The 15,719-nt window shown below is 42.2% G+C and overlaps 1 protein-coding gene across 7 annotated transcripts in view; it reads right to left on the bottom strand.

The window, feature by feature from the left end:
- The window catches only part of PHACTR1 (phosphatase and actin regulator 1), a 296,323-nt gene that overhangs the window by 128,590 nt on the left and 152,014 nt on the right, over positions 1–15,719 (bottom strand). Inside the window, exon 1 of one of the 7 annotated variants that reach the window (XM_071451975.1) lies at positions 8,124–8,388. The exons of 4 other annotated variants lie outside the window; for them this stretch is intronic. In XM_071451975.1, the coding sequence (XP_071308076.1) occupies positions 8,124–8,373 (250 nt within the window). In that variant the 5' untranslated portion in view covers positions 8,374–8,388. Of the gene's footprint in view, positions 1–7,484; positions 7,705–7,880; positions 8,034–8,123; positions 8,389–15,719 lie in introns of those variants that run through there. 2 more of the 7 variants (XM_071451980.1, XM_071451988.1) reach the window with 2 other exon arrangements.

Below are 15,719 nucleotides of genomic sequence, written 5' to 3' on the forward strand. Positions count from 1 at the left end.
AATCCTTTCTGAGACAAGGAGACTAGAAGCAACAGACCAGTGAAGATTCATGTCACTTCACAAAAGCAAAAAACCAGCAAGAGGACAGTTTTCCACCTCACAGGGATGGCAAGAACATCATTATTTTCTGAGAAGTGTGCAAATCAAAGTCACAAAGGAGAAACAGGGCCTCCAAGTGTGTCCCAACTTCACCCCTTTGCAGCTTTGCTGCATTCATTTAGATAATGGCAAACATCACAGTACCCTCCAGTTTTTAAGAAAGCCACTGAAACACGCAGACAAAGCTGGCTTAACCACTGCACACTCTGGTGCTGCCCTTCAGTTATATCAGTCCCCTGATGCTGGGGTTTGGCTAATGGATTTGGGATGGTGTGTGAGACCTGGTGTGATCCACTAAAGAGACTACAAATATATCCAATTAATCTTAGACATCCTGGCAGACTATTAGCAAGATGGTACTGCAGATACTTATACTGTGCTCTTGGAATTAGATTCTGGCTAATTGTGGGCTGAGTAAGGTGTCAACAACAGGAAGTCAAATTTGGTATTGTCTGATTACAAACAAGAAGATCTTAGAGGATACAAAGGAATAGCTATGCATTTACTACCAGTCACTGAAATAGATCAAGAAACAAAATCATACAATACAAAACTGATGTAGAAAGCCTACCTCCTCTGCTGAGGGAGCAGAAATGAATAAAATGTCATAAATACAACAGTATACTCAAAGGATAGATTTTGCTCATCAGTCAAGGAGCCCATAAATGAACTCTTCTGCTTTTAATGATATGATATATAAAGAAAAGCCAAAAAAAACCAAAAAAGAGAAGAAAGGAAGGGACATCACATGGCAGAATACTGAGTCTTCTGATCTCTTCTCCCCATACCCAGTATTTCTCTGCTGTTTAGCTTTGACAGGCAGTGACAATATTAATGAATAAAATTTCAATAATGGTTGGAAAGTGAAGTACTTCCATCTATCTCATTTTCTTCTAAAGAATTGCAAGTTTCAAAAAACTAAGAAGCCAAATGAGCAAATCACTCTGTAATAGAAACATCTTTAAGCAAGTAAGAGAATAAGAAAAGAAAAACACAGAAATGGAATCCATCTGCCCACCTGGGCAGGGACCAAAGAATAGAATAGGACATAGGGGTGGTGGAACTAAAAAAAAGGCACAGAAAGCCAAACTTATTCAGCCAGGTTGATACTAGGTTTGAAGTGCTCTGGTAATTACAGCATGCAACAAGAACATGCCCCTCCATGATTTATGCCACATCCACATCTTGCCCCTTTTTTACAAATTGCTCCATACTGTACACATGGAAAATCTGTGGCCTTTTATGGTTTATCAAATAGTTCTGTATTACATTTCTGATGTACGTAACCTGATACAGAAGAATCAAAACCAGGCATATTAATTAGGATGGCAACAAATACTCTGAGCATATCATTACTGGTAAATACAGGAAAACCACTGTATTGCTCTCATCATACTTGATGGCATTTTTAATTGCTTTTTTGAAATTCCCACAAGAAAATGATTTCTTTGTGTGTGTGTTTGGTGTTGCCCCAATATTTGCATTTAAGAAGCTTACATATACCAAGACTACAAACTTGGTTCTCAGACAGAAAGCAGGATGGTAAAATGCTATCAAAAGATGACAACTTACAGCATTGGAAAGGGGAGAAAACAACAAAAGGAGACAGAAGTGAAACAGACAAGCTATCTGCTCTCTGAAGACCCAAAGAATCGAGGTATCCTCTTATCCATGTCATTATGTCAGCAATGTGCAATAAAAATGAGGGGGTGCTGAGCCATCGTGACCAATTCCAGCATCTTTGTTGGTTTTGTTCCTAAAAGTCCTCAAATCAATGACAAAGACATACAGAGTTCTCAGAAAAGGTGGCAAACATTTCCCCCATAAGGACACAGGAGTTTTCACTGGAAAACAAAGAACTTAGTCATCTGGTTGCATAAGCTTGACCCAATCTTGTGTACACTTTTTCTCCTCATACTATCTAATTTACCAAAGTGAAGAACTTGCTTACTAACTATATTTTTCTTACAGTTTCTGTTAATAATGTAAATTATATTGCAATTTTGGACAAGACATCTTTCAGGGCACTTCAAAGTAAGCCTGGAGCTCTGCTGGGTGACAGCCCATGCAAACTTGGGCCGTGAATTTGCTATTGCCAGGACAGTGTCACCTGGAATGGTACACAGCTGGCTTGTTTTGTGGCCAGCAGCTTTTGCTACAGGCAGTTTAACAGGATGAAAGTTAGTCACTACAGAGATGCATGTGAGCAGTTAATGACCTGCTCCAGGCTTCATGATATTTCTTCAGGTTTATTTTGGGACATAAATGTCACTTCCTCTCTTCCCCCATCTCTTTTCTTCAGCTGCAGACTAGCCAACTGAAAGAACTGCCAGTGTTTAAGGAAAATCTCACATTTCACGGGTCAGCCACTCACATTTGCTAGTCTTGGCAAATGTGTAAGCCCAGGGTACAGCCTCTTACAGCCTAAATGGACCTTTTTGTTCCTCTTCTCTTCCTCCCACTGTTCTCCCTGCTTGCAGGCCATGCCTATCTGCAGCAGCACTAACTTAGCCTCCCTGTTAGCCTCTGATTTCAGGTCAAACCTACAGGTTACTGATGAGTTTTTGTTAGTCCCCAAAGTGAAAAACAAAGTGACGGAAGCAGAGCACTGGGACTTTGCCCCCTCCACTCCTTGGTAAAGGAAAGTTAAAGCATCATGTCCTGGCAGCCATGGGCTTTTGCTGTCTGGAAGTTACAATCAGTAGGCATCATACCTTCCTCCTAGAAGGCACATTTATTCCCATCCTGCCAAACACCCAGGGCTTGTATCTTCCAGAGCAGAAAGTAATGCTGGTGGAAACAAAGTGGGCCACCCAGCTTACCAGCAACCTGTTGGGATGTGGACCATCTCTGCTTGATCTCATCAACTTTCTCTAACATAGCACCATATTCGCCCAAATCAAATACTACAGAGTTCAACTGACAAAAATAAACTGATTTGGTTCTATGATCTGTTTGAAACATATTTCACTCAGCAATGAAGCCCATGCCTTTCCCTCTCTGCCTCTTTCTTTAGGGTAACTATCCCTCAGGGACTAAAGACACACATTGCATAATTGTATTAGCTGTCCAAACCTCAAACATGTTTTTCAGCTTCCCACGCTTCACAACAGGACCAGGTACACTGTTTTTTTACCTACTTTTCTATTCTATGAAGTCTAATTTTTTCAATCCAAAATATTTTATGATTTTTGACAGGTACCACTGTAAAAGACTGCGATGCCTCATAGCAACATACTTTGATCACTCTGCAGATGGTAATGGAAAATCAGTTACTGTCTGAAATTATGTGAGAATTAGTGAAGTAAAACTTATTTCTATACATAGCTCTTGCATGGCTTACAGTTTGTGTGGAAGCTAACTATTTAATTTAGTAATTACTTTTGTGGGAAGCAATACAATCACCTCAGAGACAATCTCTTAAGTGATGCTAAAGTAAATGTTCTAAAAGTTCCCTGTTAAAAGAAATAAGTCTTCAGTTCCAGGTGGGAATCACACATGCATACACACACACGCACATGCACAAGCCCCCATACAAAACCCTCCCCTTTCTATTTGGAAAAGATATTTATGTGGAAGCTCTAGAGGATGGGCAGTGTCAGAAAAACAAGTGTCAGAATTCCTATAGCAACAGTATCTCAGTCCACCCTGATTTTCATGCATATATAAGATTTTAGAATAATTTCTGCTTAAATAGCAAAACCATGAAGTATAGGAGCACATAATAAATAGACTGACCATCAGCTCTGAATGAAACCTTTTGGGTATGTTCATTCTTAGTATTATTTGTACTTCCACTACACTTGAACCCAAAGACCCTAAAAAGCTTGAACCCCACAGTTCTTGGAACTAGGAATGCAAATGGCAAGAGATGGTCCTTTCCTCCCTCTCCCCACTAAAGGACTCATAATCTATTTATAGACCAGCAGCAAGTGGAAGGAAATCCCACTATCTCCATTTTACAGACAAGGAGCTTGGGTACATAGTGATATATGATGGACATGCCTGAAGTTGCCCAGAGATACTCTACAAAGAACCCTTGAGCTGAGAACCCTAATTTGTCAGTGATAAAAAAACACTTTGCTCTGTGAATTCCTTCTCTTCCAATGTGCTCTTAAGTTAACTTCTTCCAACTTATGTTTTCATGTCAGATCCTCTGCATAAAAACTGAAAGTATCTCACTTCAATTGTTCCACTCACTCGGTTAGGTAATCTCTGGGTGTCATTGAAGTCTTTACAGTTCTTTCTAGCCATACTGAAGTAGAGATCTGTCTAAAGCATGTTCCAGAGCCAGGCTCAGAACTCAGTAGGACACTGAGATTTGCAGTCAGTTTTCAGTATAAAATAAATAAAAACCAGCCAAGCCTCTTCCTTTACTTGTTTCTCTGACTTCTGTTGTTCATCAATGTCATCTGCTATGACCCAGCACTATCACAGCCCTCACAGAGACCACCAAAATCAGCACACTGAGAAGTGCTCTGTACATATCAGATGCTTAACATTGTGGCACGCCTTGATCTCTTGTATTTCTAGCTCCTTCTACCCTACGAGATTATCAGTCACTTCTCCATATTTACATTCGGAAAACATTTTCATTCCTCTTCATGGTTCTGGAGCAACCTGTGTTGTCTCCTCAATTCTTGCTTGTTTTTTCTTGGGACTTTTGCACCTCTTCTCCATTCTGCTTCTCCCAACATCTCCCTCACAGCCCTTAGCATTCAGAGCTCAGCCCTGATTGCTCCTGTATTCCTGGAGGTGACTCATATCTCTCTTCACTTGACCTCTCCCTCTCTGTTCAGTCCACCATGTCTGATTGCCTCTCTGGCATACTGTCCTGAATATCTCATTCTTCACTCACGTACAGTTTCACCACTCCATTTTCAACACCCTTTCTGTTATTCTATCACCCAACCTTTCAGTATTGCTGCTTTTATAGACCTCTGTCATTGTTTTCTATTTTGCAACTAAATTAGCATTAAATATATCCATTCTTTTCGGTCCAATGGTTAAAACATCTCCCATGTTCATCTTATTACTGTAGCCTCCTGCTTCTCTTTGAGCTCCTCACTTCTTATTTTTTACCTCATCAAAATGCTGCATCCACACCAACTCCTTTTACCTCTATGTCAGTGTGCCCATCTGCATTGCCAAATTCCTTCACCAGCTTCTCTCCAAATTACATGACCTCCCTTCCAAGATATCATACGACTCAGTACCTGCTTCCATATTTTCCTTCACTTTCATTGCTATCTCTTTTAGTATTCTCCTGGTCATGACTTTTGCTAGATTAGCTGGTGGTATCTGAAGGATTTCCCTCAGTTTCAGCATAAATTTTCCTTCTAGAGTAGTAGAACAATGAAAATATAGAGTAAGACAATGACTAGAATCCAGGACTCATAACTGGATTTGGAGGATCTTTCAGCATTAAATCAGTGTGTCCAACAGTGTCTATGCCATAGGGACTGAATACTGGTCTTTGTACACGGTTCAAACAAATACAATAGCTGCTCAGATCACAGGATTCACACAGGACATTTGGGTACACTAGAGCAGCTACAGACCTGCAAGACATTGTATAAACTATACATAATTTGAATAGGAGGATGAGGGTGCTCACATTGCAAAGTGCTGTGCATTTCCCTTACAAAAGGTAGTAAGTGGTCCCCTTTCTAAGTGCTCTTTAGACTGTGCAACTGTGAGGATGCATGGACATCTTAAGATCCCGACAGGTTTCTCTGTATCTGAGCTAGTCACAGATTTTTACTTGATCTGTCTGAAATGATCATTGTGTAATTTCAATTCATTTAATCATCCTTTCCCTCCAAACACCAAAAGGTCCGGAGTCGGTATTCACCAGAAAAACAAAAAAACAACAAAACCCTGGTAGTTTTCAATGATAAAAAATGTGTCAGAGTCAAATCAGTGAGTGTCCCCAGGCAACATAGCTGGGACTACAGTTTCTTTACTTTCTGAAAGAAACTTATAGCTGTGCATGCTGTGGGAAAGAAAAGATTAAGGCTGTACTGGTATTAGTTACTTTTTAAACTATGATCTTAAAAGTAATTTACATGGTGCAGAATGAAATCCTACCCCACAGAAAGAGGGGGCAAAACCAGACTGATGACATGCTCTGGAAGCCTGCTGGCTGCGAGCCTCTCTGCTCTATTCTTTGCCTCTCTAGGGCTACTAGATTATCTCCTGCCAAGAGGCATAGCCTGCCCTCGGAGTATGTAATGGTTTGAAGCTAAATAACAAAACATAGAAAAGGAAGAAAACCCCTAAAATACAAACCTATTAGTCTGCTAAGAGGTACAAGTAACTGGAGTTATACATTCATAGGCATCCGTGTGTACATGTGTGCCTGAAAAGGGAGGAACGCATATTCTTTTCTTACTGTGCTAAGATTTCAAGAACAGGGTTTCAAAAAAACCTCAGCAAAAAATGTTGATGCAATTGAGTTTTAGGTCAATTCAATTAAACTAGGAAAGCATATTTTTATAAATGGCTTCATTTGCTTTTAAGGATAAATAAACTACACTAGTAGTGTAAAGTAAATACTACTGCTGGACAAAGCCCTTTCTTTAATATCTGTGGGACTTGCTGTCAGTAGCAGCACATAACAGGAAAGGAAACACTCAACAATTTACATAGCATTCATCAGATTCTTCCCTCAGCTGTAGTGGCATAAGCAGAAAGAGTGCTTAACCCACTGTGGGTTTCCAGGCTTCTCAGGCTATCTTCTCCCTATTCACCAAAAGCAATTCTGTTCAGCTTTAGCTGCTTTTTAATCAAAGAAATTATAATCACATTAGCAGGATGCTTATTCTGGAGAGACATTAGCAAATGCACGGTTACTTTGTTAAACTGCAGACCTGTGGTTGAAAAAGAACCACGAGTTCCCAAATAATATTTTGTTCTTTTGTACAGAGCAAATGAAAGCAGAGTTGGTTAATTAAAATATTATTAATAATAGTAATAATACTAACCTTAATGTCAAAAGCTGAAAAATGGAGTGCCAACGACTACTAAGAACCTCAGCTCAGAAAATGCTAACAATTTCAAATTCATATTTATCATCAAAAAAAGTCTTTCCCTGACCTTCAGAAAATGAGATCTGTATACCACATCAGTTAATAGGGTGCTTTCAGTTAAGTCGAGTGCCTTCAGTCCTAAGTAACACGCAAATCCACACAGCAAAGCAAAGTAATACAACACTGAACAAGAATGTGGGGTAACATCTGTGAGGCTATTTTTTGCCTGAATGCTTGTATGCTGCTCCTAGTTCTCAGCTTCTTCTAATAGCTTACTTCGGCAAAATCCAGAGAATTTGTCATTGTTGCCTTCAAATATTTGCATTCCTAGAAACATAAAAAGCATATACTTACCTGTAGCAACACCTGTGATTGATTACACCGTCACTCTCTGAATACCCTCTAGAGGTTTTGTTCAGTCCCAAAAGGAGAGGGGGAAGGGATAAGAACAGTTGTCTGAAGAGCACTGTATTAATTCCAATAAAAATACAATTTCCCCCATGCATTTGACAGCACGATGAAAATCACACTAGTGGTATTCCTGATAAACCAGATCTTCCAGATACTCAGTTGAGTCAAGCAAACTCTATTGCAGCACGACAAGGAAAAAGTTGATATATCAAGGCAAAAAACCCCCTGATCTAAAATTCATAGGAATGGGAACAAAACACAATCAATACAAACAGCAATTTCTATAGCAACTGGGGAGAAAAGGGAATGGGAAGAAAGGAGAAGAGTTGGTGCCTTAACTGTTAGCACAAAGCTTCTGTGGCAAATGAAGGGACCCGTCCCTTTTGGCATCTCCCTGATCGACAGGCTGAATCAATGCCCAGCGTATTCCTCCCGCGCCTCCTTTCCTCTTTCCCTGGGATCTGTGGAGGAGCAAGCCGAGCATCCCAGGCTCCGACGGGAGCGCACACATGTCCGCGCACCCCCAAGCAAGCACAGGCGCTCCCTGCCTCGCTCCTACACCCACAGGATCTCGGCACTCACCGTCACGGGCTTCCTCCCCGCGACTGCAGTTGCTGCAAATGTGTTTGATCTCCTTGCCTATGTGATACTGTATCACAAACGAGACGTTGTTAGTGGTGCTGGTGGGCTCCTTCAGGGGCTTCATCCTCACTAGATAGAAAGCTTTCTTTTTAGGTTTCTCTCCACTCATGTCCGAAACCGAGCCCTGCCTGCAGGCAGCAGAAGGAAAAGCCAGCATCCCAGGCTGCCTGGCGTGCGTGCAATCCGCCATCCGCTCCCGCTCGCCTCGGTGTTTAGCAGCCACACACAACAGGGATGACGGGGAGGGCTGGGGGAGAGGGGGAGGCGGGAGGCAGAGCAGGCAGAAGCGCTGCCTGAGCCTTGCTGCCTGCCCTCCGCGACCCCGCTCCTTAACCAATCCCCCGGGCAGGGCTGGAGGATGCTCAGCGCGTCCCCGCTCCGAGCCTTTCCCTAAGCCGCGGGAGCCGGACACATTTGGCGGCACGGCGGAGCCTGGCACACCTTTGGCTACCTTGCTGCCTGCGAACACCCAGGAGGCAGAGCCTCCCTTGGCTTTCCGCTCCTGCTGCATCCCCTTCGCCCACGCCTTCCCCCATCCCCGAGCGCCCCGGGCCGCGGCCCTGCGGGATGGCGGGCACAGCCCGGCTCTGCCAGCGCCGCCGTCCTCCGGCCTGGAGAACACGGCAAGAGGGCCGGCAGCGCAGCCCGTCCCACGGAATTAACGATGTACACACAAAGAACTGTCCGGCAGCGGACTGCAAACCTTCCTCCCCGGCTTTCCATCATCTCCGGCTGCAGCTCAAGGGGGCACAGGGGCACTCCGCTTCAGCTGCCCCAGCAAAACCAAACCACACCCGCTTTTCATTCCTGATTTTTTTCCCCCTTTGCTTCTTATAAAAGCCAGATAAGGTGCTTGGTCCGGCTCATGCAGGGCTTAAGAGGGCGGCCACAGACAATGGCTGGCACTGCCTGGTGACTTCGGCCCAAGAGCCCCTGCAGGGGCATTGCTCCTCAGCCACAAAGGCTGAGCCACACTTTGTGACTGCTTATCTAGGCGGTGAACTTCTTTGTCTCCCTTGCCTCCTGCCCATAGTTGCAGCTGCTCCAGAGAACAGCCTAATCATTCCAGGCTGCCTGCATTTCCAAAACTCCCCCTGCCTGAAAGGGATTATAATCCCTGGCGAGACACGTCAATCCCTTACTGTCCAGCTGCCCCCAAAATGCTGTGTGTTTTCATGGCCTGGTAAACAACCCAAGCTGCCCAACCTGCCAAAGCAGCAGCTCAGGACAGTGCCTGTGATATACAGAATTAGAGGAGTGGCGGTGAAGATGCTTGCTTCTTGCAGGTTCTGGGAAGGAAAGACTGAAGAAGAGATGATAACCTCAGCTATTCTGGCTGCTAGTACAGGAATATGAGTGCTGGTTCTTTAAATGTTCAGCAAGCTATCAGTTTGGCAGGCACTAAGCAGAGAGAGTGCAATTGGGGCAGATGAAATATGGCAAAGAATTCTCCTTATTTTTAGCCAAAGCCCTCGCTCACTGTTAGAAGAAATCCACTCATTCTGCAATTCTTTATCATTTCCACATATTGTTGCCCCATGTTTTACTGCAACATGAGGAAAAAACAACCTTGATACTCTTAAACTACATATGAAACAGTCAGTGAGACGTTTGCCTAAAGAAAACAGAGCAAAAACTCAATTCAGTGCCATGGTTTTCCATTTTCTCAAGTTCATGCACATGCACGCACACACACACACACAGAGGCACACAGAAGATGCATACAATGAAACTGCTGACCTACTTGCTCTGCATCATTCTGATGCAGGTCTGACTTCTCACCTGGCACTCCTGGGAGTTGAAACCAAATGCAAGGCTTTACTTTTCTCAGCAGAGTTTACAAATCAGCCTAGGTGCTATCAGATCTCCCAGAAATACAGACTGAAGCAGGCATTCAGCAGAATTATGCTGGTCATCAAGCCACATAAGGATCCTACACAGTGGGCTACGTATGTGGGTTTATGCTGAATAGAGTTGGCCACCTCAGGTGATGTATTGCCCCAAAGGACTTGATTTTGCATGTGTTGCTCATCTAAAATTCCTGCCCACTTCCTATAAGTGGTAGGAGAACAAGGAATGCACAATTATTCAGGAATAAGCAGGTGAATTCACCAAATGTGTGTAGTGTGTAGTTCTGAGTTAATGCACTGAAAAGCCATCCCTTTGAAGGCCTGATGCTGAGATGCTGTTTGCTATGATACACATTTGGAAAGTAAAGGCTGAGAAGAGTTTGATTCCCCCAGCAGTCAGACAGCAGTTCAGACACTCGCAGTGGAATTCCCTCTAACTTATTCACTGCCTTTGAGAACACCTTCAGTTTGGTTGTGATTCAGAAAATAATTAGGTGAGTGGAAGACATGATCATAATTCACCTTCTGAACTTGCTTAGAGTTCACACTGTCACTGGTACTCAGTACTGCTGCACTATGGAAATGGGTCAGGAGAGGATAGCACATTCAAATGCCAGCTTCCCTGAATCTGGAAGATATGAGTGTTAATGAAATGCAGGGTGGACTCAAAACTGGAATATCATATCTGTTGTCTCGGGGCAGTTTTGGGGTGTTGTGCCTCACCTCTCTTAAGAAAGAAAATTAAGAGTCATACATTCAGCAGAGCTGGTCTTGTAAGGCAAAAGGTCTTGTAGTTCAGGAATTGGGGAAGACTTAGAACATGAAAAACTGGGTCAAATCATCAGTCTTTTGCAACCTCCCACTATGACCTCAGACAATTTATTTACAACCTCTTGGTATCTCAGCTCCTTGCCTAAAGAATAGTGATGTTGATGTTTCTGTTTTTCAGACAAATTTTATGAAATTATAATCTAAAGTTCTCAGAAGGTGTTTGTATATCACAGAGGGAACATCAACAGACTTTTCAAATTTACTGAGAGAGAGAGGTTTACTGTTTATAGCAAAATGAGAGGGGGAACAGGAAAAACATGTTGCATCAGGCTTAGCCCAAACAATTCACTCACTCCAGACTTAATTTATTTTGTTTCACTTGATTTTATTTCGACAGTATTTATCCCTCCTCTTGCTACTCATTTGATTCTAAAGTTATGAAATTCACCTTGGATCTGAACATAGATTTCATATCTAAACACTGCCTTTTTACTGACTCTGATATTATCTTCCCAACACAAAAAACTTTTAGAGAGGGACAGAAGCAACTTCTTTCTCAGGCAGAGACTAAAAGATTGTCACCTACATTCTAGTCCAGCCTCACACGCACTCCATTCTGTGAAAGAACCAGCAAATACTACCAGAGCGGACTGAGTTTTACAAGCAGATCCCAGGAGACTGCAGAAGCCCAGCTGCTCTGACATGTTTGTGGACAACTGGGAATTAAATAACTGGTGAATAAGAGCCCCAAATTATCATGGAGAAAGCCTAGTAAATTTTTGCTTCCAGGTGCTATGTATTTTGAATGCAAACAAACCCTGAAGCTATCTGCTAGTATGTCTCCTGTAACATGCTCTTTGCTATAACATGCAAATTGCCTTCATTCCTAAGAGCTGTCTTACAGAGAATCTGAATTTGCCACAGCTCATAAAACAAAAATAAGTTTGATTATGATCTCTTTAATTATGGTGAAAGCTACCGCTGCTAATCAGTTCCAGGACAAATAATGTAAAATGAATGTACTACAGTAGTCCTGCAGAAAAGGACTTGCTTTGCCTTTGTAAAGATAAGTGAAAAAGGTCTAATAACTCTTTCACTGCCTCAGTACACAGCTACAAACCTTGGCATTATTTGATTGCACAGTGGACAACAAAAATCAATGAACAGGATGTCAGATAATTCGTTATTTGACAGTGAATCAACAAACTTGCATTCTATTCCCAGGCCACATTTGCTTCTTCTATAAGCTTGAGAAACCACTTGTACCTTCAGTTCTTTTTCCCCTTCAGCCTTTGCCATTAAGGAGGATGCCAGTTCCATTGTCCATAAAGAAGAAATGGAAGCAGCATCCCCTTTAAAGAGATGACTACTGAGATATTGGCTCTTACCTGCACCAAAATCTCTGAGGCTTGACACTGTCATGCCTTTATTTTTCCCCATTTCACCATGTCTTCCCATGTCAGAGATCACTTGGCTAAGAGTCTTTTTTGGGACACTGCCCTCAAAGAGCAGGCAAGTTCTCAGCTGCATTCTCCACTCTACAGAAAAGAATATTCCCTCTTACTTCTTTCTCTAAGCTGTGGCACTGTGCAAAATGCCAGTCAGGACACCCCTGAAATGTGCCTTACAGCCCTCAGCTGAACAACAGGGAGGTTTCTGCGTGGGCTGGACAGGCTCTCTCTTCCAGCACAAATAGGTGCACAAGAGAAACTGTGTGGAAGCCTCTGATCCTTGTTTCTTCAGTACAAATGTTGTCTTGGAGATCTGTTGTTCCCCTGAACAAGCTATGGCACTGTTCTTATAAAAATGCTAGACAAATGCAAGGCAGCACCACTTCTTCTCAGCAGTTTAGTCTTTCTAACCAAAACACCATGATTCATGTTTTACAGTCTATTTAGGCAGTGATGTTTTCACAGGGATGCCCCGGTACTAGGCAATTTTTTAAAATATTTTACTTTCCTTCTTATTTCCTCTGCTCATGGTAATAAACATCCCAGTGAGAATAAAAAAGAGATAAAAGATAAATAAATTAATTACCAGCTGCTCTGGTGATTAATGCATACATCAATGTTGTGCTACACATAGTGATACAAACTGATCAGCTTGGAGTAAAGAGGGAAATAAGTACAATTTGATCACTGACTACAACACAGGAATCAGCCCCTAGCACAATACTTCCTTTGGTAAAATCTTCAATTTACTATCAAAAAATGCCCTCAAAACCACCTCAGGATGGCTGACATTTTTCAAAGGAGTTTATCACCAGGTGGAGAATCTTTCTAGTTGCAGTGCACAATTCAAACCTGGCTATCCAAATATTTTTTGTTTGCCAGGCAGTTACTGCATCTGGAGGACTCTGGTCCATGGCAGGGGCTCCAGGGTGCTAGGCTGACAGTATTTCTGCTTACTACGTGGCACATCAGCAAAAATGGGAGGGCAAGGAGGAGGGAGAATCAGCCTGAGACTCCAGCAGGCCAAAATAGAATATGACCTTTTTAGTTTTGCAGCTGTAAACACATTCTTAAGCAACAATCCCAGCTAGTCCTGGCAGTCTTCGGCCCAAGAGAGACAAAGACTGCCATCACCCAGGTGATGAGTACTGCACAAACAAGTGCAAACTGAAGGAAGAAGAAAGAAAAGAAAATGCCCCTTCCTGATTTTCCTACATTCAGCAATACTGCCAAAGCATCACACATCTCATTCTTGTTCTACCTGCAGGGCTCTCCACATCCTGTGCATATGCTTTGCCATGATGGAGTCCTCTCCTTATTTAGGAGAAGCCCTGCTTTATTTCAACGTGATGCCATATGGTGTGATGAAAGTGAACAGAAAAGGTTACACATAAAAAACACATAAGCTTAGGAACACCTGTTTGCTGCAAAAGTGAAGAACTACTGATGGCAAAGGCCTCCTAAGGATAAAAAGGAAGATGTCATCCTACCTAGCAGGACAGATGGAAAGTTGCTGAGCTGCCATTTGAATGCCCAAACACCTATATGCAATTGATGTCCAAAGGCCTGATGAAGCTAAGGGTAAACATCAGCAATGAAAAAATGTGGGGTCTGGAGTTCTAAAACAGCTGAGCAAGCAACCATTAGCATTAGATGATGCTGAAAGGAAGACAATCTTTATGCTGAAATCACAGCTGAAGCTCTTGCTATAGCAGAGCTTACTGCAAGTCCTTGCACCAGAGCCATTAGTCACTACAGTCCTAACAAGGTCATTACCTCCCATCTTAGAAAATCCACTCTCAGTTTTCATATCTAATTTTGATGTGGCATGCCCTGAAGTTTTATGATCAGTTTGGAGCACTTTGCATATCCTACATAACTTTCAGAGGTGTGGAAACCTTTTTTGCCTTGACAACAGAAAAAGGATAGAGCAGAGGCATGATTTGGGACTTGGTAGTACCCCTGCATGATCTAAACTGTGCATTTAGCTGCCATCTTAAAGTTAACAAAACGTAGTTCCAAAAACCTCACTGCAATTACAAGATTGAAACCAAGGAGGAATCTGAATTAAGTCCTGTGTGGCCAATTTAATAATTCCATTTAGGAAGGATCATATTTAGCGTTGATGTGAGCATATAGACAGCAGTCTGACACTGGTAATTGCTTTGCCCCATGTGTTTGGAACTGTGGGAATAGATTCTACTAGTAAGACTCACTACAAAATATGGGCCTGACCCAGTGCTTATTCAAGTTAATTGGAATTTTTCCATGACATTAGCTGCACACTTTACCATATACCAAAATGCAACAGCACCAGTGACTTGAAGATCCATATCATTGCAGCAGCCTCCTAGCTAGTTACTCCCTGCTTGACACTGAGAGAATAAAGTATGATATACCATGGATTTTCACACACCACACCACCCCAAAATACCTTTTTCTTTCTGTGCATAAATTAAGAAATAGCTCTCCACCCTCTGCTTTCCTTCCATCAAACCCAGAGCTGTCTTACATATACATGCAGAAAAATATTTTTAAAAACCTCACAAAACTAAACCCACAGTCAGGTATCAGGCTGCATCTATAATTCCTCACAAGGTTCTGTTCCCCCACAGCCTGCTAAAAAAAAACGCAGTAGGGGGAGAAGTCAGTGTGCCTGTGTGTACCTGTGTGTCTAGCAAGCCCTTGGGGGAAAAAAATCTGAATATGGCTTATTCTTGTCACAATAGCTCCTAGAAAGCAAAAAGGGCGGGGGAAGGTCCAGAGGAGGAGTCCGAGCCTATAGAATAAATAAAGTCAAGCACTGGTCACCTCTGGCTGACAAACTGGCAGTACTGCTACCGACATCATGGGTTCGTTTTATACTGTGTCCTACAGAGATAGAAAACCAGGCACTTATGGTTTTGTTGGCTCCGAGTAAAACTACATGTTTGAAAAGTAAAGCAAAGAAGGCAATAGGAGGGTTTCAGAGCTGTGCATTACAATTGTTTCATAAAAAGAACCTTAATTTGGACAAAATCAAGTGTTTCATTTAAAGTAACAAAGAAAATACATCAGAAGCCCTGGATTTACAACATGCAATAGAGAAACTTGAAACTTGGTGGAACCTAGCAAGATTTACTGTGATAAACTTATGACTTTGAACAGCCTATTCTGGACACTCTTGAATGCAAAGAAAACTCAGTAAAGTAGGTCATAGTCATCATCTTTCAGGATGCCACAATGGTTTTCTCCATGTTTTCTCAAGAATTACATGCCTCAAGACAAGAATTAAAAAAAAAAAAAACAATGCTGAGAAAAAAAATCTATTTTTCATTGCTAGTGCCTGGAAGTCCTGGGTGATCAACTTCAGACACCTGAGAAAACATCAGTCTTTCTAGAACTGCCACTTGGGCTATCCTGAATCTCTATACCTTTGAGAGTGTGTGGGACAGACATGAATATCACAAAATCACAGAAGTCTA

Source organism: Agelaius tricolor, unplaced genomic scaffold (genome assembly GCF_023055355.1).
Source record: "Agelaius tricolor isolate 1412-34295 unplaced genomic scaffold, bAgeTri1.0.p SCAF_2, whole genome shotgun sequence".
Classification (NCBI taxonomy): domain Eukaryota; kingdom Metazoa; phylum Chordata; class Aves; order Passeriformes; family Icteridae; genus Agelaius; species Agelaius tricolor.